This window comes from Ptiloglossa arizonensis, chromosome 12 (assembly GCF_051014685.1).
Source record: "Ptiloglossa arizonensis isolate GNS036 chromosome 12, iyPtiAriz1_principal, whole genome shotgun sequence".
In the NCBI taxonomy this organism is placed as follows: domain Eukaryota; kingdom Metazoa; phylum Arthropoda; class Insecta; order Hymenoptera; family Colletidae; genus Ptiloglossa; species Ptiloglossa arizonensis.
Genome location: NC_135059.1, coordinates 9,869,515 through 9,896,450, shown reverse-complemented (window position 1 = coordinate 9,896,450; position 26,936 = coordinate 9,869,515). Strand labels below are relative to the sequence as shown.

The 26,936-nt window shown below is 36.7% G+C and overlaps 3 protein-coding genes across 5 annotated transcripts in view; 2 read left to right on the top strand and 1 right to left on the bottom strand.

Moving 5' to 3' along the window:
• LOC143153487 (C1GALT1-specific chaperone 1) lies at window positions 1–2,950 on the top strand. Its single transcript, XM_076324760.1, has 4 exons — window positions 1–524; window positions 613–1,600; window positions 1,680–1,981; window positions 2,067–2,950. The coding sequence occupies exons 2-4, from the start codon at window positions 781–783 to the stop codon at window positions 2,220–2,222; spliced, it is 1,278 nt and encodes a 425-aa protein (XP_076180875.1). The 5' UTR covers window positions 1–524; window positions 613–780; the 3' UTR covers window positions 2,223–2,950.
• Window positions 2,951–3,142: 192 nt separating this feature from the next.
• Window positions 3,143–18,534, top strand: Hml (hemolectin). The gene is made up of 35 exons (XM_076324759.1): window positions 3,143–3,280; window positions 3,349–3,492; window positions 3,575–3,702; window positions 3,787–3,946; window positions 4,031–4,158; window positions 4,239–4,334; window positions 4,439–4,764; window positions 4,833–5,385; window positions 5,459–5,746; window positions 5,824–6,254; window positions 6,341–6,602; window positions 6,679–6,909; window positions 6,988–7,213; window positions 7,282–7,487; window positions 7,574–8,275; window positions 8,358–8,696; window positions 8,813–9,147; window positions 9,216–9,452; window positions 9,530–9,734; window positions 9,809–10,114; window positions 10,192–10,314; window positions 10,571–10,841; window positions 10,918–11,163; window positions 11,239–11,606; window positions 11,683–12,123; window positions 12,195–12,387; window positions 12,443–12,892; window positions 12,960–13,315; window positions 13,453–13,868; window positions 13,964–14,262; window positions 14,345–14,627; window positions 14,699–14,806; window positions 14,882–15,133; window positions 15,200–17,498; window positions 17,582–18,534. Exons 1-35 carry the CDS (start codon window positions 3,180–3,182, stop codon window positions 17,761–17,763), a joined length of 11,691 nt encoding a protein of 3,896 aa, XP_076180874.1. The 5' UTR covers window positions 3,143–3,179; the 3' UTR covers window positions 17,764–18,534.
• Window positions 18,290–26,936, bottom strand: part of Rim2 (replication in mitochondria 2) — a 26,608-nt gene continuing 17,961 nt past the window's right edge. Inside the window, exons 4-7 of one of the 3 annotated variants that reach the window (XR_012993834.1) lie at window positions 26,576–26,694; window positions 21,768–21,987; window positions 20,487–20,936; window positions 18,290–20,419 (exon numbers count right to left, since the gene is read on the bottom strand). Coding sequence is in view for 1 of the 3 variants with exons in the window: in XM_076324763.1 (XP_076180878.1) it covers window positions 20,659–20,936; window positions 21,768–21,987; window positions 26,576–26,694 (617 nt within the window). In the remaining 2 variants the exon portion in view is untranslated. Of the gene's footprint in view, window positions 20,937–21,767; window positions 21,988–26,575; window positions 26,695–26,936 lie in introns of all 3 variants that reach the window. The other 2 variants (XR_012993833.1, XM_076324763.1) reach the window with 2 other exon arrangements.

Below are 26,936 nucleotides of genomic sequence, written 5' to 3'. Positions count from 1 at the left end.
AAGACGCCTCAAAAAAGATCGATTTTCTGGAAAATCGATTTAGAATTGAATATCTCTATTTTCAGCAAACAAAGTTTGGGAACCTCTGCTTCAGAGGTTTAAATGAAGTCATTTGTCTTGCCGTTAGATGGCTATATCGTTGTTTTGAAAACGAAACCTCAAATTACAAAATGAAAAAGGAACTTTTAATTTTTCATGGCACGTGGAATTTGCATTTGTTAATTTGCCCCATCAATCTAGGACATCCTTACAATTGCAAATAATTTAGTATACATAATTACATATATTTGCAAATAATATTCTGTTTGATAAGGATTTTTCTATATTTAGTAGGAATTTACTTCGTCATTCTATATTAAAAATACGTAGCAACACGTGTTCATCTTGTTTCTTATCTTTTTCAATTTTATTCAAATTATGTTAACAGAAATTTATGATAATTCGTTGAAATAACAAAAACTGTCAGATTTGTCAATTATAAATGTTTTGACCCAATTCAGTCTTGTTCTAGGCAATGATATCTTGTAAGTATTGTAAAGAATTTATAATTGTAATTTTGTTGTTGACATGGCTTAATATGATTTATAAGTACAGATTGCTATTTCTTTTTAGGCTTATGATCCTTGAAACAAAAGATGGTTCAAAATGATCTAATGCAATGATTGAACAAGAGAGTTTAACGAGATTCAATTAACATTATGAAGTCATAAGTTGACTGCTTTCAATGAGAAGATTCTATAATAGACATGTCCAGTTCTACATTAATATCACGGTTATAAGATGCATCTTCATTGTTTTAAGTTATGGACCATATTTCTATTTGGATTTGGAATTGGTTTTCTTTTTGAGCTGTTCTTATTCATAGTTCAAGATACATGTAATGGTACTTCCATTTGCAAGAGTTCTTCAAAAAACTCCAACAGTGTGAGAAAGAGTGCACTTCTTAAATGGCTTATTTCCGATACATGGAACACAGAACAGATTGTTCTTCAAACCTGGAAAGAGAAATCCACAGATGTAACATACAGTAAATGGTTAAAAGATCAGAATCTAAAAATAAAAGATATCAATATGGATGCTTATTTGTATGGGTTTGAAAAGAACGAAGAACTAGAATCCGATTGGCTGAAAGCTGGTGTTCACATTACTTGCGTTGTCTTTGTAAAAAAGGTTAAGCTGGCAAAGTCTATCCAGAATACATGGGGTAAACATTGCAATAAGATATATTTCTTTGGTCAACAAAAAAATTCAGAAGTGCCCATTATAAATTTTGAAATCAAGCTTTTATCTTCATGGCAGCTTTTATGCGAAGCCTTTAACTATATCTGGAAAGATAATGGAGCCTTGGAGTGGCTTATCTTTGTAAAAGATGATACATTGGTGATTTCTGAGAATTTACGGTACATGCTTGCCCTACTGAATCATACACAGGATCACTATTTAGGTCATGCAGTTGTTTTATGGGGGCGGCCATATAACGTTGCTAATGCAGGATATGTTATCAGTATGGGGGTTTTTGAGAAATTGATTAAAATGTTTGACAATTCTGAAAAGTGTGCAGCTGGTGGCAAGTATTGGAAACAGGAGGATTATTACCTTGGTAAATTTATTAATATGCTTGATTTTGCATGTAAATAGAATAAGCATGCAATTATAGTATTACTCTTCATGATTTTTAGCTAAACACTTGGCTTCTATGGGAATTTATCCTTCTGATACAAGAGATCAGTATTTAAGGGGTACGTTCCATGGGTATTCTTTACAATCCTTATTATGGGGAGTCGTTAAAACTGGTAGCTATTGGACTCGTGCTTTGTATCCAATACAAAATGAGTGTTGTTCTCTAATGTCTGTAACTTTTAACGTTGGAGAATCTGATAAAATGTATACTTTAGATTATTTATTATACAATTTACATGTCCTGAAAAGTAAAGGTGTTTTTGGATCTATAAAGGCACCAACAACTGTACCTGATGAAGATGTAGGATTATTGTTTTATTGTTTCTTCTTTTTTAAATATATTTGCTATAAAAAACTTAAGATTAATAGAATATTATTTCCTTCAGGTATGGAAAATTGCACTGAAAGAAGAATTTAACATTACACATTTAAATAATATTTCCAGTGATGCTTATTATGAAATATGGCATTCAAAATATTCTGAACCAGATCAGTTAATTGCCAGGAATCATCAGGGTAAAAATATAGATAAATCTAATTAATTTTTTATATATTATAGTTTTTATACAATTTATATAACAAAGGTGCTATTGAATCAACAAGTTTTCTGATTCTATTTGCGATTGATTAATACATTTACATACCTCATTCATATTATTAATAGATGATTGAATATTTGACACCTTATTTTTAAGATAATTATTTTAGTAATGTTACTTATATAATATAATTTAATGATTGTTGTAATTATTGTTCAAGCATTACTTATATATATTTAATAAGTTTTTATATAACAATATTGTTTCAGACTTGAAACGTTTATCAAATTTTAGAGTATATACATATTGTGTTTGTAGTATTAATAAGTTCTATTGATATGAATGTGGGAACAGCGGAACGGTGCTTTTTGATAACTATTTCCCTTATTACACCATTGTTGCCTTATCTGACTAATTAGGAACATATTACGGCTTGTAATAGCCGTGATAACCAAATCACATTTCCAGTCTTGAATGTGTGTAAAGAATGTAGAATATATAACATCTCTTTGTAACATTTTATTTAAGCGATCTATCTTCGGATAATAGAGACGTGCGGACGTAGTGTTTAAAAACATTATCCTTTGCTGTAAATTAAGATTTATAGTACCTGATAATACACTACAAATACATATATGTATATACATTTCTATAAAGTACACTGGATCCAAAAATTTCTATGTAACATATTCAAATCTGTGACAATAAATATTGTTTTTTAGAAATAAAGAATTTTATTTACCAATCAGCTTCTACTTTAATCTAATTTGAATTAATGACCCATATTTTTTCTTCGAAATGACTTATCAAGCCACACATTATCAGTTTTCCACTTCCTTTTTGTAGCTATATAAAAGAAGAAATGTATTAATGTACATATTCGGCGAGTGCAAGCCTTCCAAGATGTTTCATGGTATTGTTTTGAATTATTGAGAACGTTCTAAGTGCAATTAATTCAACATGGTACTGTGGAAAGTATTCTTTAACATTGTAATAATCATTAGTATTACAAGTAAATTAATTACTGGAAATAATGCGGAAGAGACTTTTGACTTAGGCGAGTAAGTGAGCACATTATTTTTTCTAAGAAAATTTGAGAACTATTAAATACAAACATGTGATTATTTAGTACAAGTATAATATTGGACGATGATCCAAGTCAAGATTATAGCGTGAAGAAGACTAAAAGTAGAAGAAGACATTTGTTTGCAGGGGGTTGCAGCAGACAACCAGATCCACCTATAAATGGTAGAATACGATGTTCAATGGACAGGTAATGCTCGGTAAATTGATGCATAATATTATCACTCATTGTATTTGACTAATAAGTTCAAAATGTATCTTTGTATTTGTAGTGGTTGCATAGCAGTTTGCAATCAGAATTATAAATTTCCAAATGGTGTATCACAGCTAGCCGTAACTTGCAGTAACAAAGAGTGGCACATAAAAGGCACTGACTGGAATTCTATACCTCATTGTGAACGTAAGTTTCTTTTGGAAATGATCAATTGTTTTGGTATAGCACAACTTTTAAGATTAAATACATTTAAGATTCATACATTTTTAGCGATTTGCATACCAGAATGTTTGAATAATGGAGTATGTGTTGCACCTCATGAGTGTAATTGCCCTGAAAATTTCGTTGGACCCCAATGTCAGTTTGAGAATAAACCATGCATGGAGTATCCTTCTCCAGTATTTAATTCTCATAAGCTATGTAACTCAAAGTATGTTATTCCAAGAATGCTGAAATCTATTTTATTAGAATTAATTCAATCAGATATTCAGTTGAGATTGTATTTTTTTACTAGATCGTGTACTATATCCTGTTTGAAAAATTTCACGTTCCCCGATGGCACCTCTATTACTAATCTTATCTGCAAGAACGGAAATTGGGTTCCTACCAGGCAAGATTGGGTCTCTGTGCCTAATTGTGAACGTACGTTTCAAATTAGTAAATTATAACTTGTAAATTAAAAATTGATGCACATAATAAATATATCTTTTTCTTCATTACAGCTGTATGTAATCCACCTTGTCAAAATGAAGGCAACTGTCTTCCATCAAATATTTGTCAATGTCCACAAGCATACAAAGGACCTCAGTGTCAATATTGTAAGCATAATATTTATTTCAATAAAATAAGTTTACATTAATGCAAACTCTCTGTACTTACTCTAAACATAATATTGTCTGTTACTAAATATATTTTGACATAGCTACTGATGCCTGCAGTCTAAAGAAACTAGGATTCAATGGTGGCTTTGAATGTACCCAAATTGGTGACAGTTACTCATGTACCCTAAACTGTCCGGCTGAAGTAGAATTCGAATTTCCTCCTGCACCTACATATACGTGTTTTTACAAAACTGGGGTCTTTGAACCACAACCGATACCTCAATGCAAGTATAGCGAAAATATGAAAGTGATACATAATGATACTATGTATACCTTTGCCTACTATACGAATCAATCTTCAATTCATGAAGTTAACCACGGCATCGAACATTTGTACAATTACAAGAACAATATGAACTCTGAAACGGTAATAGTTTGATGAAAATTTATATATCATGTGTCTGTATTGCTCAACAATGTTTTCTTTAATCTTAGATATTATTCATTGAGGAGAAACAACCAACTTCAGGGACTTGCTTCACCTGGGGTGGTGTACATTACAAAACCTTTGACGATAAGGTCTTTAGTTTTGATAGCAATTGTTCCTATATTCTGGTCCAAGAAGCACAGAACAGACTCTTCACCATAATAGTGGAAAATAGCCCGACTTGCAAGATTCAAGATTGTTTCAGAATCATAAAAATCTTTATTCAAGAGAAGGAATATATTCTGTCAAGGAATGAAGCTGGTATTCCAGAGTTTCGAACTGCAAAGAAATTGCTACCTATTCCAGCCCAACTTCCAACTTTAAGGGTTGAAATGTCTGCACATTTTCTCATTGTAACCCTGGATTCTCTGGGCATCCAGTTAAAGTGGGATGGTGCTCTTATGCTGCAAGTTGAAGCCCTTGAAAATATGTGGAATAAAACAATCGGTCTCTGTGGTAATATGAATAGCAATAAAGATGATGATTTAATTAGCAAAACTGGAGACCATATACAAAACATTGCAGCCTTTGCATCTTCTTGGCAGACAGAAAATATTGGAGGTATTGTTTTAGAAGTCGAACTGGAAACATGTTCACAGTTATTCAATATCCAGTTTTTATTTTCAATTTTCAGAAATATGCGATGAATATCCAGACACTCGTCACTCTTGTGAATCAAGTCCAATTGTTTCTACTGAAGGTATCAATTTTTGTACTAGTCTGCTATCTGATCACAGATTTCAGGCTTGTGCTAATACGATTAGTATCTCTGAATTACACACTGCATGTTTATGGGATTATTGTGCTTGTACGCACAATGATAGACGGAAATGTGCTTGTGACACAATGAATGTTTATGTCAGACAATGTGCTCATAAGAAAGTGGTGTCTTTATCTGGCTGGAGAAACAATAATACTTGTCGTAAGTATTTACAAGTTAAGATACACATACTAATAAGAAAATAAATATTATATGCTTTACATTGGATTGCATTACAGCTATGTTTTGTAACAATGGACGAGTGTATATGACTTGTGGTCCAAAGACAGAATTATCCTGTTGGACAGGAATAGAAACAAAATTGGACACTATCAGTTGTGAAGAGGGTTGTTTTTGTCCAAAAGGAACTGTGGCCCATGAAGGAAGGTGCATATATCCTGATGAATGTCCTTGCAGATTGCGTGGAAAGCTGTTTCTGCCTGGCAAGAGTGTGCAAAAAGATTGCAATACTTGCACGTGTTCTTCTGGAAAGTGGATATGCACACAAACTAGATGTAGTGCTAGGTGTGCTGTCATCGGAGATCCTCATTACACTACTTTCGATGGAAGACATTATGATTTCATGGGAAAATGCAAATACTATCTGATGAAGGGAGATGTTTATAGTATTGAGGGTGAAAATGTTCCATGTTCTGGTGCAATATCAGAAGTATATAACTAATATTGTTAATATATCATTTTTCAGTTCAAAAGAAAGTTCGTTTCTATTAATGAAGAACCTCATTTTGCTTTTAGAATATGGGACTTGTTCCAGCTAATGCACCATCCTGCACAAAAACTGTAACAATTAATTATGAGGAGACTTCTGTAAAATTAAAACAACTTCATCAAGTATTAATTAACGGAGAAGATTTAACAGTGTTCCCTGCACTCGTCAATGGCATCAGAATACGTATTACCAGCAGTATATTTTTGGCTATTCATTTGCCAAACGGTTTGGAGATATGGTGGGATGGAATATCTCGTGTTTATATCACTGTTCCTCCCGAATTTCATGGTTGATGTTTTTTTCTGTTTTCTAGCATTATTTTTATGAATGCTCTCAATTTTTTATTTTATATTATTATTATCAGGTAAAACTAGAGGACTTTGCGGCACATTCTCGGAGAATCAAAAAGATGATTTTGTCACGCCTGAAGGTGACATTGAACATACAGCTGCCTGTTTTGCTAATAAGTGGAAGTCAGATGAGTACTGCACTAACATTTCAGAAAAGGAATCAGATCATCCTTGCGACTTAGATCCACAAAAACGAGCAACTGCAAAACAATACTGTTTCTATTTATTCACTGAAATATTTGCTGGTAGTATCAACATATCTGATTAATATTAGTGTATTTCACTTTTCTGAGGTTCAAGCTATTTATAGTTGTTCCTTTTAGGTTGTCATTGGCACGTCGATCCAGATACGTTTTACAAAGATTGCATGTTTGACATGTGCTCTTGTAAGGTTGAAATTGAATTGTGTCTTTGTCCTATATTGTCAGCCTATGCAAAAGATTGTGCTATTGCTGGAATAAAACTCTTATGGCGGCAAGATGTAAATGAATGTAAAATACATTGTCCTCCAAATCAGGTCTATCAAATTTGCGGAAATAGTTGCACAAGGTATTATGCTTAAAAATTTAATAAACGTTGATAATTGTAAAACTCATAACTTTATTAAATATTTTTAGATCCTGTGGGGATATATCCTCTTATCAGGATTGCAAACAAGAATGCGTAGAGGGATGCAATTGTCCAGAAGGTGAAACATTGGATGTTCATGGGGAATGCATTCCAATTGGACAATGTCCTTGTACATATGCAGGATTAGAATTTCAAGCAGGGCATCGAGAAATTAGGCCTGGAAATAAAGCTCTTGAACTTTGCATTTGTGCAGGTATTGTTTGTTATAGATATAAAAGATGTACCATTTTAATTGGACAGTAAATTTGCATGCAATCTTGTAAATTATGTTTTAAATAGGTGGCGTTTGGAACTGTCAACAAGCAACACCAGACGAAATTCAAAATTATCCAGCAACTAAGGATCTTTTATCATCATGCACGCCAAGCCAACATTTAGAGGTGACAGATTGTGCACCAACAGAACCTAGAACTTGTCACAATATGCATAAATCAACTCAGCTATCATCTATCTGTAAATCTGGCTGTATCTGCAAATCTGGTTACGTTCTGGACGAGTTAGGTGGTAACTGTATTAAAGAAGAGTCTTGTCCATGTCATCATGGAGGTCAAAGTTACAAAGAGGGATCTATTATTCAAAACGAATGCAACACTTGTGAATGTATGAATAGTACATGGAAGTGTACAGATAGAATATGTGCAGGAGTTTGTTCTGCTTGGGGTGACTCACATTACAAGACATTCGATGGAAAAATCTATGATTTTCAAGGAATGTGTGATTATATTCTGGCTAAAGCTTCACTAAGGAAGGAAGAATCTTTTGATGTGTCAATTCAAAATGTACCTTGTGGAACAACTGGTGTATCTTGCTCTAAGTCAGTTACTTTTACAATTGGAGATAGTGAAAGTTTAGAAACAATTGTATTAACAAGGGGAAAGGAGCTGCCTTTGGGAATCTTTAAACGCATTGCAATGAGGACAGCTGGATTGTTTGTATTTATTGATGTACCAGACCTGGGAGTAACAGTTCAGTGGGACAAAGGTGACATTATAATGTTACAGTTTACTTGTTTATTGTTAAAAGTTCTAAGAGTGTTCTGTTACGTTTTTTATATTACATATAGGTACTAGAGTTTATTTGAGATTGGATCCTAGGTGGAAAGGCCATATAAAGGGACTTTGTGGTGACTATAATGATAATAGTGAAGATGATTTTAAAACACCTTCTGGTGGTATATCAGAAGTATCTGCCAACTTGTTTGGAGATTCTTGGAAGAAAAACGATTTTTGCCCTGAACCCAAAGATATCCAGGATCCTTGCGAACAACACCCAGAACGAAGTTTATGGGCTGTACAGAAATGTGGTATTTTGAAATCTTCCATTTTCCAACCATGCCACTCTGAAGTAGAGGTTGAAAGCTACCTACATAATTGCATTTTCGATACTTGTGGCTGTGATACAGGTAACTTATTAATCTTTGATTTAAAATTAAGTGAATTAAATAATAAAAGACACTAAAAATAGTTCTTTTTAACATTTTTCAACAAATTTCTTATATTTATCTTTTTTACTTTTCAGGGGGTGACTGTGAATGTCTTTGCACAGCCTTGGCAGCATACACGCAAGAATGTAGTGCAAAAGGTGTTCCCATAAAGTGGCGTAGCCAAGATCTTTGTCCCATGCAATGTGATCAAAACTGCAGTACATATTCTCCTTGTATCACGACGTGTCCTCATGAAACTTGCAATAATTTAATGATTTTGAAGGACCAGTCCCACTTATGTTCTCAGGATACTTGTGTTGAGGGGTGTTCGGTTAAAGCCTGTCCTGAAAGTCAAATATACAGTAATGATAGTTATAAAGAGTGTGTTCCTAAGGAAATGTGCAAGATACCTTGTATTGAAATTAATGGGGTAAGTTTAAATCCATTGAAAAATGTTTTTATTTTTAATAAAAACTTTCTAATAACAATATGTTGTAGGTAACTTATTATGAAGGTGACAGTGTTAGCAGTGACAATTGCCAGGCATGCTTCTGCAGTCGTGGTAAAGTATTGTGTAAAGGAGAAATCTGTACAACTACTTCTGTTCTAAGTACTATTCCATTGGAAGAACCGCAGAGGTGCATGGATGGTTGGACTGTTTGGCTGAATCAGGATCCAGCAATTAAGGGGAAAAAAATTAAAGACATTGAACCTCTACCTAGTTTGTTCGATTTGGTAACATTTTACTTCATTGTCAATTTTTCCACCGACATTATTTCTTGTATCTACATATTATATTTTCTGTATTATAGACAAACATGAGAGGATCTGCAGTTTGTGATAAAAATCACATGGTTGACATAAGATGTAGATCTGTGAAGCATCATTTAACACCAAAAGAAACTGGTTTGGACGTGGAATGTAGTTTAGAGCATGGACTTTATTGTCAATCACAGCCTAATTTTCCCTGCATTGATTTTGAAATCAGTGTTCTTTGCAAATGCTCAGAAATTAATGGTATAAAAGCTTTGTGTTGCGTATAATCTTTGAATATTGTTTTGGTACATTGATAATACCAATTTTTCCAACAGTAACATCTAGTACCACAGCAATAATGCATGAGGAGTGCAGCATGGAACATCCTTATAAGCCTCATCCTACAGACTGTCACCTATTTTATCAATGCTCAGTTGGAATCGATGGAAATGAATTTGTGGAAAAATCTTGTGGACAAAATATGTTCTACAACTCACAGATACAAAATTGCGACTGGCCAGCTAATGTTATTCTCTTAAGACCAGAATGTTCATTAATAACTGCTGAGACTGAATCGACAATCGATACAAATATGCAGACCAAGACTACAATAATAACAACTATAAACAGAAACGTCTCACGTACTCATAGACAATATTGTTTTAATAATCCCACCAATGTTTTTTAGATCATGTGGTTATTATTATTTTCGTTTTAGAAATTTGCAAGGAGGGTGAAATGTGGAGTGACTGTGCCATTAACTGCAATAAAGCTTGTGATTACTATCAATATATTTTATTAAATGAAGGATATTGTAATAATACATCTGAGTGCATACCAGGTATAGTATTTCCTGGATAACTGATTCACTAAACAGTAAAAATTTTGGTCTTTATATGTATAGGATATGTGACAATAGGTGTTTGAAAACTTTACACAAGGGATGATTCTACGTTTCAAAATAAGATAAAAATCAAGAATGATAAAATTACGTTTGAGACTTTGTGTCCGAGTTATTAATAATCACATTTGTATTTCCGAACATTCTGTATAAAGATATCTGCTGAACATTTACATTTAATTCTTTTTAAAATTAGGTTGCATTCCAATGGAAAGACCAAAATGCCCTCCATACAAATTTTGGAGAGATCCTGTAACTTGCGTCGACGAGACTGATTGTTTTTGCAAATCACATGAAGGAGAACCCGTTATTCCTGGTGCTGTCATAAAGGAATCAGAATGTGAAATCTGCCAGTGTATCAATAATTATTACACCTGCGATAAATCATTATGCATCAGTCTAAATAATCAGACATCAACTGAAAAGCCAGTGACATATTTACCCACTGAAGCAACTACTTCCTCTTTGTGAGTGCATTTATTTTGGAATATCACAAATTGTACATAATAAATATGATGACAATAATATTTTTGTGTGTTAAAGATCTAAAAAGTCTACGACACCAAGTCTGGAGGAATACACGATTGTCGTATCTAGCACTGTTAGTCCACCAGCATATTGCGTTGGCAATTATATTCCTCTCATTCAGTATTTGAAGGATGAAGTTCTTTTTGATGCTAGCAGCACTAATGGTCCCATGCTGCAGCCAGAAAATTCTTTATTAAATGACAATGTTCTTAAAGATTCAACTGGATACTGGGAAGCTGAATACACCAATACTGATCAATGGTAAATGATGTTTTTGAAAGAAATTTTTTATTTATTTTATTAAGGATGTTCTTCTTATTATGTGATTATTTTTAGGTTCGATATAAAGTTTCCGAAACCTGAACCAATTTATGGTATCATTCTACAAGGCAGTAGCCTAGAAGATAAATTTGTAACTAGCTATAGAGTATTATTCTCTGAAAACGGTGATACTTTTTCTTATGTGTTGGATGATAAGAAGCAACCTCGAGTATTTAGAGGACCCGTAGATAACTTAAAACCAGTAGAACAAAAGTTTTATGTGCCTATAGAAGCAAAGGTTATCCGGATAAATCCATTATCCTGGCACAACGGAATAGCGATAAAAGTAGAATTAATTGGTTGCCAAGAACTTACAATTGACAGAACTCCAGAGTATGGCCCAATAACAACAACGGTGTTGCCTGACGAAGTTATAAATCCAGGTAAAGGGAAAATAATCTGCACAAAATTACAGAGCATTATAGTGTTCATTGTTTGCATTTTCATCTTTCTTTTCAGTGTGTGATGAACCAATGGGTCTGGACAATGGTCTAATTCTTGTTGAGCAGCTATCGACGTCATCCTCTTCTACAGATTTGTTGCCGAATCTTAAACTAACATCTCCAAACGCTTGGCATCCTAAATTAGACAATCCACACCAATACGTTCAGATTGATTTCTTAGAACCTCGTAATTTAACAGGAATTGCAACAAAAGGTGGTGAAGGCACCTGGACAACTATTTACAAAATCTTTTACAGTAATGATGGTCGTCACTGGAACCCAGTGATTGGTGACAATGACATGGAAAAAGAATTCTTAGCTAACTTCGATTCTGAAACTGTAAAAACGAACTACTTTAACAGGCCATTACATGCAAGATACCTGAAATTACAGCCAGTAAAGTGGCATGAACACATAGGTCTTAGAATAGAAGTGCTTGGTTGCTTCTTGCCATATCGTGAGTATTATTTCTTTTTATACAAATTAGAGGGATGTTCCTTGTTTGATTCATTCTAATAATTTATATAGCACCTATCACAACAACAACTCAAAAGATAGAAACAACATCAACAACAATGCAACTGTCTATTGAGGAATGCAATGTCTGCGAGGGTATACCAAATGAAAATCAAATCAGTTGCAAATGTAAAGAACCTTATAAGTGGAATGGAAATACCTGTGTGATTAAGCAAGAATGTCCTTGTGTAGTTGGACATATTCCGTATGTATACATTCTTATATAAATTTGTATATATTTTAATGATTGAAATTTTCAGGTATAATGTAGGTACATCATATATAAGTGAAGACTGTCAGGAATGTATATGTACTTTGGGTGGAACTCCTTTCTGTCAGCCAAGGAAATGTGATTCTTGTCAAAAACCAGGAATGCGACCAGTAATAAATGAATTATGCAACTGTGTATGCAAACCTTGTCCTACTGCTACACGTCATTGTCCAACCAGTGATATTTGTATTGATGAGAATCTCTGGTGCAATGGCATCCAAGATTGTCCTGATGATGAAAAGGATTGTTATAATGTGACTTCAACACCTTCTACTGTGGAATATACTAGCAGAATTCCAATACTATGTCAGGATCCAGTCTGTCCACCTGGCTATAGAATAAATTTCAAGTTAGCTATGAAATCAAGATATAAAAAATCTCATGGAAAGGCAGGAGTAAAATCTTTATCTAGACATTCTTGGAAAATTAAAGAATTGAGGTAACATTGTAAAGCTATGTTGTACATTTTGTTTTACTGATGATTAATAAGAAATACTTTAAATTAGGAAATCCATACACCAGTATTCAAACTATGGTGAAAGTCAGGAGCAACAAAATGAAACAGAATGTGCACAATTCACCTGCATACCTGACAAATTTTCACCAATCATAATTCAAGACAGGCCGCAGACCTGTCCAAAGGCATCTTGTCCTCTTGGTTATACTGTTGTTTATGAAAAAATGAGCATGTATAAACATCAGAAGTGCCTAAAGTATACTTGCAAACCCCCAGCACCTGAAGAAGCTGTTTGCAATGTAACAGGAAGAACCTTCAACACGTTTGACAAGTTAGAGTACAACTATGATATTTGCAACCACATTTTGGCCAGGGATATGTTTACTAACAAGTGGTATGTTACACGTGAGTATCCTGCAACATATATATTACATGAGAAAATACATTATGTCAGTAGATTTTAAGATTTTAATGAATCTAACTATTCTATTGCGTTAGTAAAACGTTAAAATAATATTTAACTAGAAACTTTATTTTTATAGTGGAGAAGCAATGTTACACACATACTAGCCAGTGCATTCGAGTTCTAGTAGTGGTTTTAGACGACGATGTAATTGTCCTGTATCCTGATATGCACGTAGACATTAATATGTACAGCTTCATGCCAAATCAAATACCACGACTCGGCAACAAGTTTTCTTCATTCAAAATATTTTCTATCGGCGACATTACATATTTGGTATCAAATTACTATGGATTCTGGGTAATTTGGGATTCAAATTCTAACGTGAAATTAGGAGTTTCCACGAAATTAGCTCGCCGAATAGATGGCTTATGCGGTTATTTCGATGGATACATGATGAATGACAGACAACTGCCTGATGGAAATCAAACACAAAGTACTGTAAAATTTGGAAATAGCTGGGCGATGGAGGGAGTGCCGGAATGTGATTCGCAGGTTGGCAGTTTATTATTTAAATTAATTTCATTAGAGTCATAGACTAAATCTCGATGAACTTTTATACTTTCAATCGTAATTCTGTAATTTTTCAGGTTTGTCCCTATGATGTACGATCAGAGAGTTGGAAGATTTGTAATATAGTGAAAGATTCACCATTGGCAATGTGCTCCAATATTGTGGATTTGAATAAATTCGTATCCCGTTGTATCGAGAGCACCTGTAATTGTCTGCGTAGCAATCACACTTACGACGAATGTCGTTGTCGCACGTTAACCAGCTTTATTACTGAATGCCAGGCTGGTGACTTGAATATAGATCTATCAACTTGGAGGAGCATTTACGATTGTCCTGTTACTTGTACTCCACCACTTGTTCATAAAGATTGCTTCAGGTATCATCCTTCAAACGTTTAGAAACTACATGTTGATCAATAAAATGGTAGGACATATTTTTTTTTATCTATTTAATTGTAGAAACAAATGTGAGACCAGTTGTGACAATTTGCAACAAGTAGACCCCTGTCCTGTGATAAAAGGAGTATGTTTCTCTGGTTGTTTTTGTCCTGAGGGAACAGTGCGTAATGGCGATGAGTGTGTACCTCCAATGCAATGCAAAGATTGCATTTGCGAGTGGCTAGGCAATTCAAAGTTCATTAGTTTTGATAGAAAGAATATTAAATTTGATGGCAATTGTACATATATTTTATCGAGAGACGTCATTGAAAGCAAAAAGGGTCTTGGAGATCATATGTATCAGGTAATTGAATTGATTAATGCGTAAAATATTTCGTCTTAAACTGTATTTTATCTTATGATCTTTGAAAACAGGTGTTAGTTTCAAATGGAATTTGTAACTTTGGTGTGTGCACAGAAGTTATTACAGTTCTCTATGACAAACATGTTGTTCAAATTAAGAACGGTGTGTCTTTTCAAGAGGTAAAATCAATGTCAGAATCAGGAATATAAGTAAGATTTGCATTTATTACAATTGCTTTCGTTTGTTTTGTCTAGTTTGAAGTAATAATAGATGGCTTAAAAGTATACGAGTTTCCCTTGTACGCATCGTGGTTAAATCTAGAACAAACGCCTTCAGAAAAGTTGCATTTATTGATACCTTCGATTCAGCTAGAAATGACCAGTTATCAGCCAAACTTTGCATTTACTCTCACCCTTCCTTCACACATCTTTGGAGGAACAATGGAAGGTCTTTGTGGCAATTGCAATGACGATTCTGAAGATGATTTAAAAAAGCAGGATGGAGAAGTATGTATCGTACCATAAATCATAGATATATTTTTTAATGCACTAAATTAATTTGTTGTTACTTAGGTCATAAATGACATGCAAGACTTCGGTATAAGTTGGTTGGCTACTGAATCGCCATTTGGTACCAATTTAAATATGGATGCATGTATTTCCAACAATCAAAGTAAATGTGTTCTGTCACCAGCTGATCAAGAGTTATGTGGAAATTTATTGAATACAATCGATTTCGGACAGTGTCACAGTTTTGTCGATCCAATGCCATACTTAATGGCCTGTCAGGATAGTTTGTGCACTGGAGGTGGCCACTGTGATAGCTTTGAAGCATATGCAAGGAGGTGTCAGCAGGTAGGAGTTTGTCTGATTTGGAGAAGCAATGAACTATGTCCTTACACTTGTCCATCACATCTGGAATATCAGCCATGTGGTTCTGGTTGCAAGAAAACTTGCGACACTATTAACGAAATTAGCGATGTCAAGTGTTCGGACTTTGAGGAAGGTTGTTTTTGTCCATCTGACTTTGTTTTTCACAATGACACTTGCATACCAAAAGAAAAATGTTTCTTATGCGACGAAGAGGGTCATATTGAAGGTGATGTGTGGTCCCCAAATGTTTGTACTAAATGCACTTGTGACAGGAAAGTTATTAATTGTCAGAAAACAGAATGTCCTACTGTGAGCACTATCTGTGAAGAGAACATGACACCTGTTGTTGTTAATGGAACAGAAGAAAACTGCTGTGAAAAATATATCTGCATACCAAATACTGTAACAACTATAGCACCCTTTTGTACAGAAGAAATACAAATGCCTGAATGTGGTTATGGGCAAACTATGAAGGTAACTACTGGCACCAATGGATGCAAGAAGTTTATTTGTGAATGTTTGCCACCATCTGAGTGTCCCTTATTGAATGAAGTTGATCTTGAAGTCGATTTTGATGTTGAGGAACTACATCCTGGTTTTATAACAGTAACAAACACATCTGGATGCTGCCCAAGGTTGACAAGAATCTGCAGTCCAGAAACCTGTCCTCCGATGCCAAATTGTTCAAACTATAATGAATTAAAAACCGATATGACAGATGATGATTGCTGTCCTAATTATAAATGCGTACTATCGAAAAATATTTGTATATACAATATTAGTTCAGATAGTAAAATAGAAACATCAGAGCAGGTGATAAAAAAAATTGGAGAACAGTGGATGAACGACAAATGTACTTCCTGCATCTGCGAACTCTTTGACGATGGCCCGAAACCAAAATGTACTACAATGCAATGTTTGGAAATTATGGATCATCCAGACATATCTGATTTTGTTGTGGAAGAAGTTCTAGTGGAGAGTAAGTGTTGTCCTGGTTTTGAAAGATCTGCCTGTAAAGATGGAGAAAAAATATATAATGTGGGTGAAGTCTGGCAACCAAATCCAGAAGATAGTTGCACTTTAATGGAATGCATCAAAGACGAAAATGGAATTCAGAAACAAATAAAGGTTCAGGAATGCAATACTGTTTGCGATCTTGGCTTCGAGTATCAGCCTATTGATAACAAGAGCATTAACTGTTGCGGACGATGTATTCCAATAGCTTGTGTTGTTGATAATAAATTGGTAAACGTGGGAGAAGAATGGCACTCCGTAGATTTCTGCACTACTTATTCTTGTAAATCTAGCAATGAAAGTGTGTACGTGGAATCAGTTACAGAAAGGTGTCCAGAGATAGATCCCGGGGAAGAGATTGAATTTGAAATAAACAAACTTTATGTGCCAGGCTATTGTTGTCCGCACTTTGTTAGAATTGGTTGTCGTTATAATGACAAAGTGTACAAACCAGGAGATAAATGGAAGTCTACGTTGGATAATTGCATTACAGAATTCTGTATTTCTGACTTCAACGTGACAAAGTACAAAGAAGTAGAAGTTTGCTCAAAAACATGTGCTCCTGGATGGACATACGAAGAAGAAGAAGGCAAATGTTGTGGAAAATGCAGACAAACTTATTGCGTGGTTGGCGACATGTTATACAAAGTTGGCGCAGTTTGGTCGTCTCCTGATAACTGTACTTTTTACACATGTATGAACCAAGGGGATCAGTTAGCTATTAGTAGCAGTTCAGTGGTTTGTCCTGACGTAACAAATTGCCCAGCCACATCAATTTACACACAAAACTGTTGCAGGATGTGCAATTTAACGTCACTTAATCAGCAAGTTGATTTGTGTCTTGTCGATGTTCTTGATTCGCAAAATACCATTGGCATGTTTAGTACGAAAACTAATCTACATGGATTATGCAAAAATGTTGAACCCATTGAAGGCATTACAGAATGTCGTGGAAAGTGTGACTCTACTACGTACTTCGATACAGGTATTGATAGAGAAATAATGTGAAAATGATGCTTAGAAAACCTAATTATAAAATTTTTAATTTTATCATTCATTCTTTTGTAGCCAACTGGAATCAAATAGTCGATTGCCATTGTTGTCAACCAACAGACTACAGAGCTCTCATCATTGAACTGATGTGCGAGGATTACAAAGTACTAAAGAAGAAAGTGGTTGTCCCAGTTTCTTGTTCATGTTCAGCATGTAATTCCAGCTATACAGGAAGAAAAGGAGGAGTTAAGGGTTAAAGAACTAAAAGCAAAGAACAAAGTTACTACGAGCACTTTGGAGTGTGTAAGCAATGGGTTGAAATAAGTATTATATATCTTTGAAGTAGACGAAAAATACAAAAATATTATTCGTTGACTTTATTGAATGATGTGTGTGTGCGCGCGTGTGCGTGTATAAAATATACATATACATGTATACATACACACATATACACACACATACGCACGTACACATATGTATATACATTTTTTTAACAATTCATCATACATCGGCTTTCTCCAAAGGTATACTAGAGTTTATACTTTGAATTCCGGAGCATACTAAGTACAATAAAAATTATTCAGTCTTAACAAGACTTTACTTTCCTGAAAATACACATACGTACGCACTATCGAATTTACCACTTTGTACTTCAAGATTCAGAAACTTCTATTTTAATGTACAACTGTTAAAAAGTACTGTTATATCACAGTTTCTTTCCCTGCTACATAGTTTCATCGGATCATTCTCACGTGTTGTTATAAATCAAATTGAAACAGATCGCTCAGAATATAGTTGAATTTATTGCTCGCCAATTCCTTGGTGTAAATGAGTTCTTATATTAATGATTCGTCGCGATACACAAATAGGACTCTCATCAGATAGCGTTTCATAGACTAGTTAACAAGAAACCCGAGTCGTCGAATCTATTATAAACAGCGAGCCAAGGAACGCAAACAAACATAATCCTGTACACGAGTAATATTGGGACAAGTATCAAAATTAAAAACTTTCCGTGTTACATCTTATTTAAATTGTTATTAATCGGTACCTAGCAACGGACAATGTAATCAAACTTATAAACGCTAGATGTGAACAATAGAATCTCGGTAACAAAACATCATTAATCTTCTTACATGTAACTTATCTTTAACATTTATCTCTTCTTCAACGTATCACTCTTAACAATGTATTTCTGCTAGCTAAGTATACGCTGGAATAGTTCAGAAAACAAGATGGCAACTAATACTCCTTTCTGTATACAAAATCTTTTCTCTCATTTTATTTGGTGACAAAGTGCATTTCACGCACTCAAAAAAATACAAACGGCTGCAAATCTACAGATAAATATATCGCGATTTATTTTCTGTACACAACACCTATTACTACGTATTATAGAACCATCGGTTGCAATTCAAATTAATGTAGATTTTTGTTCAACCATGTTTAACATTGTAGTAAAATTCCAACATCTCAGAAGATTCCTGAAGAATGATTTACAAGATACAAGAAAATGAAAATCAATAATTTTTATTTACATTTCTCTTTACTTTATTTTATGTCTATAACAGAATATTTTTTTTTTAATGATTTTTCTGAATCAATGATCCACGTATAAACAACAGTCTCTGAAGTCCTACTTAATTATTTTTCCGTTAATACGCGAGTAAGGTTCCAAAACAAAAAACATATCTAGATCGTGATATAATAATAGTAATAATAACAATAGTAGAAGTAATAGTAGTAGTAGCAGTAGCAGTAGCAGTTGCAGTAGCAGTAGTAGCAGCAGTAGCAGTAGCAGTAGCAGTAGCAGTAGTAGTAGTAGTAGTAGTAGTAGTAGTAGAAGTATTAGTAGTAGTAGTAATAGTAAAGTAGTAGTAGTAGTAGTAGTAGTAGTAGTAGTAGTAGTAGTAGTAGTGTTAGTGTTAGTGTTAGTGTTAGTGGTAGTGGTAGTGGTAGTGGTGGTGGTGGTGGTGGTGGTGGTGGTGGTGGTGGTGGTGGTGGTGGTGGTGGTGGCGGTAGCGGTAGCAGTAGCAGTAGCAGTAACAGTAGCAGTAGCAGTAACAGTAGCAGTAGCAGTAGCAGTAGCAGTAGCAGTAGCAGTAGCAGTAGCAGTAGAAGTAGTAATAGAGTAGTGATGGTAGTAGTTGTAGTAGTAATAGTAATAATAATAATAATAATAATACATCTCTATTCTAACGCTGAATATAAGCAAACAGAACAATCATTCTTTTCTGATTTATGAGCAACTATGATAACTGAAATTAACGATATGTAACTCTTGTAGCTTTTCCCGTCGTATCAATTACATAAAATATTAGAAGGAATAATAAAAGACAATGATCACAATGTGTTGGTGGTTCTATGAGTGGTCGCTAATTGGAGAAAGACAACAATTTATTAACAGTTACGAAACTGGATCCTTTTAAGGGCAGCGTGTTTCTTATACGTTTTTCAACAATTTTTGGTCTATACACAAGCTGCTCTAAAAGGGTCACAGTGCTGTGTTTAATAGACACGTTGTTTTGGGTGCTTCGATCTAGAGGAATCATCAATTTTTATCGATCGGCATCGTTAGCAATAATAAACCGTTTCAGAACGCGACTATTGTGTTATTACGTCTCTAGCAGCAGGAAATTAAACCAATGATTACAAATTCGAAAATAAAATTCCGGCTTCCCATAGTTTTAAAACTCCCAGAACGACAAGAGGTACTTAAAACTTTTTGCCATCTATATTACTGTCAGGAGACGTGACCCCGATCCCGTCAACAGTAATATAAGCTGTTCTACTGTGAAGTGCGGCGCATTCTGAAGTAATCGACTCAACTTTTCCAGCTTCGGTTCCTGCTTCGTGTCCCGTGTCTTGGCGAGGTACAACAGACAGGCTGTTCCGCGTGTGAATGTACGCTACCTGAAAGGAGGAAGGACTACTTTTTGCTACACTTACAGAGCACACAGCGTTCAATGCGCTGTGATACCTTTTGCTACCTTCAATCGTAACAAATCTGGCCACCCAGTGACCCTCCCGCAAGCACGAAAACACGCGTACGACAGATGTCTCTTCCTGGCATCTGGACGCCTCGGATGGTGTATTCGTTTTAGGACTCGCTACGAGACATTGGCCCTTTATTCAGGGGCCGAAAGCAAGTCCTAGGCGAGCTCTCTTTTCGCCTTCGTTTCTGCGTAAAACTGTGACCCACTGCTGCTGGTGATGCTGCACGAATGTTGGTGGAAGTGCCTACTAAGGATGTACACCACTGCTTCGTATGTTGCCATTATGATCGCCGTGTTTGGTATTTGCCTGATCAGATGAGTGCCCAGTCCGCGATACAGACCGTTTGAACCCTCTTCACTGACGATGGTCCTCAGGGTTTGCCAGAACCTTTGATACTTTGTACCTTCCTCCCTTAGTCGTGTTCTTGCTACCTCTGAAAATATAGAGACGCATATGTACACTCGGGTTCGTTTAAACTGTTTTCCAGGGCTGTCCTATTCAAAGATTCAAGATAGGATAGGCAACCGATATGCCCGTGCAGAAAGGACATTGAGAGAACAGTCGTTCAAATCGTACTCTGCTAATTGAGAAAGTAATGTATTCCATGTTCCGAAGGAACCATCAGACCCAGTGTTTGATCGATTAAAGCACTGCAGTCGGTATGTCACGCGATTATACGTTGACTAGCCGACACGCGAGATATACAGCTCGTGCTATCTTTAGACTCGGAGGATCTGGAAGACGTTTCTAGTGGTTTTGCCGACCGTTACTTATTTTGTTGCAACGATTCCTACCGATGTGGAGAGAGTTATTCCCATGCTGGAAAAAATTTAGTTCGAAAAGAGTTCTCTTTATCTTCGCAATGGGTAAAGATTTTTGCAATAGCCCGAGACACCCCGACTGGTTGCATCGAAAATGAATATTGGCGAGAATAATGTTGCAAGGAAGTTTGCATAAACATGTGCCCACATCTTGCTCTTGAATCGAAGCCAATTCTTGAGTCATTAGCACATCTCGAAAATAGAATCTGCAGTCGATGTAGGAAGAGCTAGCAGACACAAATTTGCAGGAATTTGAGTGGAACAGATCTTTGCTATTTATTTGCCAACAAAGTGTTGGGAGCTACGAAAACAAATAATTTTCGAATTTCCCGATTCTCTTCCCTTGTCCTTTACGATCTTAATGGGCGCGAACAAGGGTTTTCGGCGAAACGATGAACTTTAATGTCGTTGTGTTTTTACCAATGAACACAGGTCGACCTTACCATGGGGGTAAGCGATGGTGGACGCGATCGTTTTCGAGAACGAGCCTGCTGCCATGAATTCGATGAAGTCGCGCAACGTTTTCCTGTCGTCCGTTCTGAACTCTCTAGATCTGTGCGTCACCAGCCACGTCTTCACAGCCTCGTAGATCACAAAGTGTATCACAGTCTCGCTTATGCCTATATAGGAGGCCACGATGCCTTTGTAGAATCCCAGGATACCCTAGAAAGACAACAGAAGCTCTTAATTCAATCATTCGTATCGGGCACACAAGTGGCGGTATCATAGCGCGAAATCTCCTTCTTCCATTTTCGAAGCTTTCATCGATACATGGATCGTACATTTTACCGACTACAAATTCATTACGGAGCGATGGTACTTTTACACGCCGTTTAAAAGTATCACTGCCTAGGGCTTGGTTCATCCTCCGTCGTCGTCCAGGGATCCGTTCGTTCAATTTATCGAGATAATACGTTACAATATCGTGATGCGGCATATTTTCTCACCGAATATACCACGCTCTGACAAAGGAAGTTATCTTGCGAACACAAGAGAGATATCTAGACCCCCGTAACGATAAAATACATATCATGCGTCGACGATGATTGATCAGCTGATACGTTTTAGGAGAGCATAAAGACCCAGGTACGGTGTACCCTTTCCTTTGCTATTACGGATCGCCTTTCTCGGTCCGTTGTTACCGATTTGCAAACATGTTCAACGATAATGGAAGTTTTCGAGCCTCGATATTAACACTGGCGACGATATTGGCCACGCGCGCGCGTGCACGCGTTCCCTCAGCGATTCAAAACAAGTCGAACCGTAATCTGTTTTGCAACACGACCACCTCCCGACCGTACGGCTGGAGAATGAACCAACCGTTGTAGGATACAATTGTGCTCGCGCGTTGTTTCGTTTCTGATACTACAGCTTTCAAAGCGTCGATCCGCTATTCGCAGTACAAAGTTTGCGGTGCGAATTATTGCGAGGAATGTTTCTACAACGACGTGAATCGTGAAACCGTGAAGACGTAGCACCCACCCCGTTATCGGTACAATTTTGATAGTTAATCATCGCGAGATATCATTGCATTCACGTGTCACGTGATCGCAGTGAACGTGCCGAGAGGAAAGCGAAATGTTGACCGATCATGTAATACTGCTTACCGACCGGCGGAGCAAATATTGCACATGGTACGGAAGGTGTTAGCTCTATTATCAAGCGTGTTCAGGTCCCAGCTAGTGAACTATGAGCGCGCTTAATCGGTTGCTCGAAGTCGCGGTAGGGTTTCCAAGCTTCGTGCCGGGTCTCCCGTTGCTCGGGTTTCTTATTTCTGTTAAATGTTTCTCGTCGATGGTGAGCGGTGATCGCAAGATTTACGCGCACAATAGCTCACGAAGTTGAATAGAGTCTCTGTGCGTGTTGATCGAACGCCGATAATCTCGGTTCTGAGATAGTTTCACGATTCTTCAAACTGAATCGGACGTCTCTCGCCAGCCAGTACCCGGAGACTAGACGATTATTTAATCGCTTACTAGTTTCTTCGGGTCGAGGCTACAACATCGAGGGTCTTACTGAACTTGTCGAGCTGTACCTTGATAGCTAATCAACTATTCATTCGCTCGTCAAAATTTATCTTTCCTCTTCGCGACCTTCGTCGACTGTTCCTTCCTTAGATCGATTCCGCGAGTCCGTTTACGTAAGTCCTTGCGCGTAGGCTTTTAGTCTGTTTCCGTACGTACACACGAGAGAGAGGTGGTGCGGAGAGATAGATAGATAGATAGATAGAGGAAAAAATTCTACTCTTTTGTAACTGGATCGAGACACCGGGTACGGAAGTAAGTTTAGCAACCGAGAACTAGGACAATGTATAAATCGTTGCAACACAGAGTGACGTTTTGTTTTTGCGTAGCCACGACGTATTGTGCTCTCGGTATTTTGGTCGCGTTTTACTATTCGTAGGTCGCGGTAGCCATTATTAGAGCTTGGCTCGAGTCCGCCTGCACGAATGCAATTGCGATGCATATGCGTCGTCTGAGTTGCCCCGAGGACGCAATTGGAGAAAACTGTAAGGATACTCGCGACGTTTCTACGAGCACGTTCAATCACACGGTTAAGAGTAACAACGATTCCCTCGAGGATCGTTAATACAAACCGACGGTTTTTCCTGTTAATTTGAGAAACGGTCGATTTTCTCGTATCGGTGGTATCGTTTCTGCGTCCACATTTCCGTGATCTGTTTCTATGCATACACGGTCGTAAAAATATCTTTGGCTAAGACGAGAAACTTGTTCATTTTATATTGCGTTTGTTGCGACACCGCTGCTACTGTTGACTTTCGGCTGACGAAAGTTCGAGGCTACGCAATTAATCTTTCCGATTCTGTTTTTTTCCTCTCTTCTAAGCATTCATGAGGGTTCTACGAGAGTATCTTTCATCGCGGTTCAGTCTTTTCTTTACTTGTCGCTATTCATTTTTACCTTCGCTGCAGTGCGGGGCAATTCCAGCTTTCACGCTACAAATCGGGACCATCAGTTCGCTCGAAAGCAAGGTAGATAACAATTTTTATCTCGAGCTGGTACAAAACAATAACCGGTTCGCAAAACACGCTAATGCAGAATAAACATTTCTACGTTTTTCATCGCATCTTTGTAGGATCGTTATCGATGAATCGACGAGATCTTCCCGACGAGAACGAGCCCAAACACGACTTTGTTCGGACTGGTTTTTCAATATACGTAATTCGGATTATTTTAGAAAAACTTGCAACTACGATATTACGTAATATCCGACATAATAGGGAAACACGATTGTTCGATTCAGGAAATTTCCATGTAATGGAGTATAGATTAAGTAACAAAACAACAGAAAAAATTGCACTTCTTTTGTGGTTCCAGTACTATGAACGTTTGAAAAATTTCCAATAGGGAAATCTTTCATGTCAGTAATGGTAGCTTTTCCAAAATGATGGATGATACCATTATTTTTCTTGATTTTGACAATAATTAATTTTTACCACTGTAAAATAGTTATGAAAAACGTTCGAGTCATGCTCGGATCGTGCAAAAGAGATTCCAAATATAATTAAAAACAATTCGAAGATCACGTTTGGACTCATTTTCAACGGGAAACCTGTGTAATACATCGATGATACTTTCACGAAAATATCATAACAAATATACAAATTGTTATTTTCAGAATGAAATTCGATCTCGTCTGTGTATCATAGCGCTCGAAATAGTCGATCGTGTGTTTGCTCGTGCCGAAGAAACATAAACAATGAGCAGATGATCCCACCGTTTCGCTTCAATCTATACATTGTCACTTGAAGGCGAGAATTACTGTTACTCGTGTCTACGGTCTCGTTCGCGTTTAACTGTACAACGAATCTCGTGAAAATGTTACGTCTTTTCTCTGTCGTAATGTCACACTTCCCCCACCACTTCCTACAACTGCTGGATCGTCTTCCAGGGAGCAAACCACGACGTTATCTCGGACACGCGACCGATGGTGACTCGGGTTACTAATGAGCTACCGGAGCGGAAAAGCAAAATTTTTATATTTGTTACATTATCGTACTCGGATCGAGCTCAAGTCGCACGAACAATATAACGGGTGCTTGAAATTGATAATGTTTCCGACAGAACGATAAAAACCGAATCGTTTTCTCGCCGTTGAAACGGAAAAATCTAACGAAATAAATTCAAGAGCAAAATAATAAATTAAACAACATTGATAAAAATACACGCGTCGAATATTTTGGTAAAAGGTATACAATGTTGGTAAGCTATCCCCGTTTCTCGATTGCTTCGAAGAAATAAGAATGGTAGTAACTTTCAAATATATTCCTGTCGTATCGTCACAGTCCGGCCTCGAGCTAGTGACACGTTCACAGGATTCACATTGATAATCCAGAATCAAATTTGAGAACAATTCTCGATCTTTGCTCAAGGAGATTTCCTGTAGTAAAAATACAGGAAACGATTTTCGTGACGAGATCTTAAAATGTCACAAGTTCAACGTTCTTGTCGCTTTTATGAAAAAAAAAAATCTCAGAGACGTTTAAATTATAAATTAAAATCGTTACTCGTACACAGTTGTGATCTCGCTGTATCGTGTGTTCGTTGTAACCGTGTTCGATCGCAACTGTGTCTCGAAACTTAGTAACGTTATTGTTTTCGATCGAGACTACTTTAGACGAACTTTTTCTCTCGCGTACATCAAGGTTGTTGAAATCGACGAGACACTCGTTGGTATCTTTTACCTTTAAGATCTCCCGCGCAATTATCATTTACCTTCGACCCGCGTCGTGTCACGTTTACCTAAAAGTGTGACATAATTACAATCCTCCTCCGCATTCCGACGTGTCTCGTATCGATCGGCGAAAGAATGGAATGTTACTCTTAACAGGGTGGCGAACGTACGCGTGATCGATAAACGTGGCTCAGTGAGGGGTATATCTGTGACGATGAATCAAGATGCAACGTGGTCGACCACAGACTGTGCACCAGACGGGAAACGCGTCGATACGGCTTATAAACGTGTCGAGGGTTAGGAAACTCTTGCGGTATCGTGCACGATGAAACGTTTTCTTTTTTTTTTTTGTTTGTTTGTTTGTTTGTTTGTTCGTTTTTTTTTCGACGATTCGCTACGCTCGAAAAATAATGAAAATGGTTTCTCCGCTCGTCGATCGGATTCGATCCAATCCGGTCGTCTCGACCCGGGGTACGGACGTCGTCCATCGAAGTTACGGTCGCAGCGCCTTGTCTAGCTACACTGGATGACGATTTTTTCATTTTAATTTCCGTACCGATTGGCGATATATCCTGTGCACGCATTCCATCGCGGTGATTCTGTTCGTTCGGTGGTCCAGCTGTAGTCTGGTCTTCACAAACCAAATAGGATTTGTCAACGTGCATGCCACGAAACCTGAAAAATGAATGCACGTGTCTTTAATCCGATCAGTGGCTGTGCTTTGGGGACGAGTCGCATTCGGAGAGCTGAACCCCCGAGAGTCTTTTCGCTGGCAAAGGCAAATCGGTTTCTTTAGGCGCTTATTATCAACGAGACTCTATTAACACTCCTCGAGGACGATCGACGCCGCGATTCCGTCACGGAATCTTCTGTGATCCAATCGAAAGCTTTTTATAAAATCGCTACTAGGATAAATA

What these genes read in the sequence shown, in the direction of transcription:
- LOC143153487 (XM_076324760.1), top strand. Translation starts at nt 781, where the DNA reads ATGCATCTTCATTGTTTTAAGTTATGGACCATATTTCTATTTGGATTT. An exon ending in ACAGGAGGATTATTACCTTG is followed by an intron (nt 1,601 to 1,679) that starts GTAAATTTATTA and finishes CATGATTTTTAG; the next exon opens with CTAAACACTTGGCTTCTATG. An exon ending in CAACTGTACCTGATGAAGAT is followed by an intron (nt 1,982 to 2,066) that starts GTAGGATTATTG and finishes TATTTCCTTCAG; the next exon opens with GTATGGAAAATTGCACTGAA.
- Hml (XM_076324759.1), top strand. Translation starts at nt 3,180, where the DNA reads ATGGTACTGTGGAAAGTATTCTTTAACATTGTAATAATCATTAGTATT. An exon ending in CATAAGCTATGTAACTCAAA is followed by an intron (nt 3,947 to 4,030) that starts GTATGTTATTCC and finishes TTTTTTTACTAG; the next exon opens with ATCGTGTACTATATCCTGTT. An exon ending in CTTGTATTGAAATTAATGGG is followed by an intron (nt 9,148 to 9,215) that starts GTAAGTTTAAAT and finishes AATATGTTGTAG; the next exon opens with GTAACTTATTATGAAGGTGA.